We start from the raw sequence: 5,541 nt of genomic DNA, 5'->3' as shown, positions 1-5,541 counted from the left end.
CACAAGGAATCGAATATTAACTAGGTGGGTTAATTTCAATGTAAACAAACATCTATTGAATGATAGAAAATGGTAATCCAGAGTTTTCAGTTTTTGTTTGTGCTCCAAAAATAATTTTAAAATCATCCACCGTAAATGGAATGCGACTTTAAAGTTTCAGCAGCAATAACTTGTTCCTCTGCACTCATATCATCATGGAAGTACATCCTTTATTATATCATGCATATATTTATACAAAAACATGCAATTGATTAGTTAGTTTTAGTTTTTAGGGGATACAACAGACAGCTAAGGTCATTCGCGCCATTAGAGATGGATGGGAAAGGAGGAAGAGTGGTGAGAACCCCGGCATTAGCCTAGTTATAACGAAAGGCGCAAAGGGGTCTACAATTTAACGTCCTATCCGACGGACGGCGTACTCACTCAAAGTGCTTTCCACAAAGCACCTCAAGTAGGGATACCACTGAAAAATAATTGCCGTCTCCAGGATTCCAAACCGAGCCCTCTCGGTGGAAAACCAGTACTTTTTCCACCGCATTATCCCGTTCCCCTCATGCAAATCATTAACTAACCCGAATTTCAAAAATAGTTTCAATATTTAACAATTAAATAATACATGTAAACTCTCTCATTCATGTGGTGATGTGTGGTGACCATCGTTTCTCAATTCTATCATATTTATTTTTGTATTTATTTCAACTCTTACCCTAAGAAAATACTTTTCAATTGAAAGAATACGACAATTATTTGAAGGTTTTTTCTAGGGAGCTATAATTGAAAATAGAATACAACCAGGACGTATCTGCCTGTTTCATATATTTCGGAAAGGCGTTTGATAGAGTGAATTGGGGGAAACTAATGAGTATATTGAAGAAAATATGAATAGATTTGAGAGGCATGCGACTAATGTGCAATGGTACATGTTTCAGACTGCTCAGGTGCGAGCGGGAGACGGAGAGTTTATATACTATATATATATATATATATATGTATATATAAATATCTTCGAAATGGAAAATGTACCGTCACCTACCAAACTTCAGGTTATTACTGTGTTTATAGTTATACATACGATTATTTACGGCCATATATATATCGTACATCCCTTTATGTATCAGTTATATATATATATATATATATATATATATATATATATATATATATATATATATATATACAGGTATATATATATAATATATATAACTTTCTACTTCTGTCCTATTAAGGGATGACAGGTTAATATTTACAAATTTAAAGTTCAAGCCATCACATTTAACACAAAAAGTAACATACAAATTCTAAATCGATTGCAATTGACTTTCCCACAGGAGCAGTGCCAAGAAGACTCTGTTAGAAGATGTCTGTCAGCTTCGCCAGCTGTCAGAATCCCATTGGAGCGGCATCGACTTTGTTCTTGACCGGACTCACGTCGTTGGTTCAGTTGGCGTGCGACATAGGAGACCCTAACATATATCCTAACGACGCCCAGCCTAACGCAGAATATGATTTCATCGTGATCGGCGGTGGCTCTGCCGGCAGCGTCGTCGCAAACAGACTTTCAGCAGTCGAAGATTGGAAAGTCCTCCTCTTAGAAACAGGAGGGCTTCCACCTTACACCTCGGAAATACCATCATTATATGCAACCCTGCAGAATACCGAAATAGACTGGCAGTATCGCACAGATGGGGAAGGTGACTATTGCTTGGGAATGGTGGATCACAAGTGCAGTTGGCCAAGGGGGAAAGTTCTGGGTGGGAGCAGCGTGTTGAATGAAATGGTTTACCTTCGAGGTCATCCAAAAGACTACTCGAAATGGGTCAAGAATGGAAATGAAGGGTGGGGATACGAAGACCTGGTTCCATTTTTCGAGAAATCCGAAGGGCGTGCAGAAGAATACGGCGACGTCGGTTACCTTAACTTGGAGCCCTTCGATGGTGGGCTGAGCACCGGGGAACTGCCGCTGCTGAAACCATTGAAACGAGCGGCGGAAGAACTTGGATATCGGGCCACCTTGGACTCATCCATCTTATCGAACCCAGGATACTTCAATACCTACGGAACAGTCAGCAACGGAACGCGTCACAATGCCGCCAAGGCTTATCTAGTTCCAGTAAAGTCCCGAGGGAACCTGGATGTCGCAGACAATATAGAAGTCAAGAAAATCCTATTTGATAGTAAAAAACGTGCAACAGCAGTAGAAATCGATAACGCGGGGACGCTATTATTTGTGAAGGCGAAAAAGGAAATTATACTTTCGGCAGGAACGATCGGTTCTCCACGACTGTTAATGCACTCCGGTATAGGACCGAAAGATAATCTTAAATCCCTCGGAATCCCAATCGTTGCTGATTTACCAGTAGGAGATAACTTGCAGGACCATTTAATATTTCCAGGTGTGGTCGTAAGCATAGACAGGGATGTATGTAGGCCTTTTGACCCAAGAAAGACATTAATGAGAAACGTGGCGGATTACCTGCTACTCAGAAAAGGTCCACTCAGTGGAATAGGTTACGAACAATTCGTAGGATTCATTCCTAGAAACCATTCCGACCCCTTCTCCCGTCCCGACATTCAGATATTTTTCGCATTCTTTGACAAAGGGGATACAAGTTCTATGTCGACCATCGTTCAAGCATTAGGTTACAACGAAGAGATAGCATCAAATTTTACCAATCTCGTAACCGAATCCGATACACTCTTTGCAGTTCCAGTGATTCTACATCCCAAGAGTAGGGGACAGGTGCGTCTGACATCCACGAATTTCATGGTGCCACCCAAGATAACTCCCAACTACTTCGACAAACCAGCCGATGAAGATGCAATGCTTCGAGGGATAGAAGAAGCCGTGAAAATTCTTACGGCGAGCTCATTGAAGCACGCACATAGAATCGAACCAAGGGCGCTGGTGAAAGAGTGTCTGCGGAAACGAAAGAAGGCGGGGAAACCCTCGAGTAGTGGGGACATTGACGACTCGCCGTTAATGACAGAGAGCTATTGGCGATGCGCAATGCGAATATTGGCCACCACGGACACCCACGCATCGGGTACTTGCAAAATGGGGCCAAAAAAGCACGACTCGGTGGTCGACAGTAATCTTAGAGTGCATTCGGTTAAGAGACTGAGGGTCATAGACTCTTCAGTAATGCCCTTCATTCATAGTGGAAAAACGAATGGACCGGTATATGCAATAGCGGAGAAAGGTGCGTCCATGATTATAGAGCACTGGCAAAACAGAAGTAATTAAGTAACACTAATTTATTTGGAATTTGGTGCAATTTTCTACCACAGCGACTAACTTTAACGTTAAGCCGACTTCTGATGGAAAAAAGACAATTCTCTGCAAAGTTGGCATAATAAAGACTGTTAAAATACAACCATCCTCTACTTAATACACTCATTTTCTTCAAGAAAAAACTCCCAAGAAATGTACTTTACATATTTTAAAGATAAATTTTTGTCCTCAAAAGTACTCGGAGCAAGGGTACTTGACAAAGAAACTCAGCGCAGGCAACAGGGATAAATGCCACGACATTCTTAACAGATGTCTCCGTAATGCCCTTAGTTTTGTAACATCACAGCGGAAAAAAATCATTTACCTTAGGATGTAATGCCTTTTATTCGGATCATCTATATGTGCTGAAAACCGTTAAAATTTCCAGAAATCTACAACAATGAAGTAATTTTGTCACTTTGCAGAGGCATAACCAGGGCTAACGCCCAAAAAATGGGTAATCCAACCTTATGTAATCACTGAAAATTATTTTAAACCCCTAAATAAATGGTGTTAACTGGCAATAATTGGGAACAATTGTAATTAAAAGTTGATTGTAAAATGGAAATAAATGTTTAAAACTGTTTGTGAGTGATTTTTTTCTCAGGTGCCTTTAATCCTGAACATATGCACTGGGTCTCTATCCATATAAAAACTACCTATTGTATTAATGATGAGAGGTCCATATTTAATTTGGAAGGTCCATGTTTAATTTGATAAAATGCCAGAGCAAAAAATTCAACTGTTTCAATTTCTACGCAGATATTTGATGACAGCAGCTAAGACTAGACTTAAGACCAGGATTCACTTCGAACCTATTGCTCTAGTAGTATGGACACCGTTTGAATGTTCAATTAATACCCCTTATGGGGTTCTGCACGAAGGAATGCAGGCATGGATGTAAGGGAGCACTTAATTAAAACATATATCTGGAGCATTCTTCATCTACAAGACACGCCGCAAGCCGCCGCAAGGGCGGGTGGTGGAGGGTGTTAGGTCACCACCCGTAAACTAGAATAAAACCACATGCAAAACTTCTATCTGTATCCACATGTATCTTCTTCTATCTGTTCAACACTTAACCTCTCTAATTTTATCAACAAGATCTCTCCTACCGTACAACGATGGGGGTAATAATACATTTTCAATATCACTGCTATAGAGACATCCTTCCAATTAATGCAAGAAATTCAATCTGTAATATAACCTTAACTCCGTGAGTGATTTCCAGCCTAGCTCCTCTAATATTTTGGATGCGCTACTAAAGTTTATCATAACAACGTCTTAAAAATCTAGCTCCTCTACGCTGCACACGATCCAATTAGGCAATCAATCGAACTTCGTGAGGATCCTATATACTTGCAGCCTATTCTAAAAGAGGCCTAACCAGCGAAAGATAGCATTTTTCTTTGTCCTTTTCATCACATTTACCCAGTAATCTTCTAATAAATCCTAATTTTTTGTTAGCTTGTCCATATATTCCCCGTATGTGTTTCACCCAGGAGAGATTGAGAGTGAGGGTAACGCCTAGGTATTTAATGGAGTCTACACATTCCATTTCGGTGTTCCCAATGCAGTAAGCATCATGGCGGGAATTTCCTTTTCCAAAAATTTATTGCTACGCATTTTTTTAAGTTAAATTCCAATACCAATCGTCGCACCAGCGTTGTATAGCATTAAGATCATCTGACAAAGCTGTTGTGTCCTCAGGATCACGGATATCACGGTAAACCACTGCATCATTGGCAAATAAACGTATTTTATTGGTGACTGCGGAGTCAATGTCGTTAATGTAAAGCAGGAATAAAAGAGGCCCGATGACACTTCCCCGGGAAAAACCTGAAGTAACTTCTAATGGGTAAACCGAATGTCGACGAAGGACGCCCCGATATCCCTGCAGAAAGCACGCAACCTCTGATTGATGCGTTCCACTTGGCTCCAAACCAGAGGTCCACGATCAATCCTCGGGACATGGCTGCAGATCGAGAGCGTCAAATATACCACCTCGACACTACCGACCCGCTTCACTTCCAAGTTCAATTCCCTGAAGGAATTCAGAATCTCTTCAGATCCACGGTCGACGGCATAGTTGACGCCAACATGAGCTACGAGCCGCAGCCTGGAACACTTCGTGCCCGCAGCTGCCGCTCCAACCGCCTTGGTCACCTGGGGAAACCGCCGCTAGGAATGCACCATGCAGTCAGGCGCTGGCTCACACCCTCATGGTCAGCCCTCTCCCGCAATGGGGCTATCAAACTGACATTACTGCT

At 41.4% G+C, this 5,541-nt stretch overlaps 1 protein-coding gene across 1 annotated transcript; it reads left to right on the top strand.

The window, feature by feature from the left end:
- The first annotated feature begins 1,357 nt into the window (after positions 1 to 1,357).
- On the top strand, positions 1,358 to 3,244 carry LOC139694150 (glucose dehydrogenase [FAD, quinone]-like). Its single transcript, XM_071592581.1, has one exon. It carries the CDS (start codon positions 1,358 to 1,360, stop codon positions 3,242 to 3,244), a length of 1,887 nt encoding a protein of 628 aa, XP_071448682.1.
- Positions 3,245 to 5,541: the final 2,297 nt, after the last annotated feature.

Source organism: Hetaerina americana, unplaced genomic scaffold (genome assembly GCF_022747635.1).
Source record: "Hetaerina americana unplaced genomic scaffold, ioHetAmer1.1.p SCAF_5, whole genome shotgun sequence".
Classification (NCBI taxonomy): domain Eukaryota; kingdom Metazoa; phylum Arthropoda; class Insecta; order Odonata; family Calopterygidae; genus Hetaerina; species Hetaerina americana.
The sequence above is the reverse complement of the archived record's forward strand: the minus strand, read 5'-3'. Positions and strand labels throughout refer to the sequence as shown.

Bases quoted from the DNA above. Each gene is read 5' to 3' on its own strand.
- LOC139694150 (XM_071592581.1), top strand. From the start codon at position 1,358: ATGTCTGTCAGCTTCGCCAGCTGTCAGAATCCCATTGGAGCGGCATCG.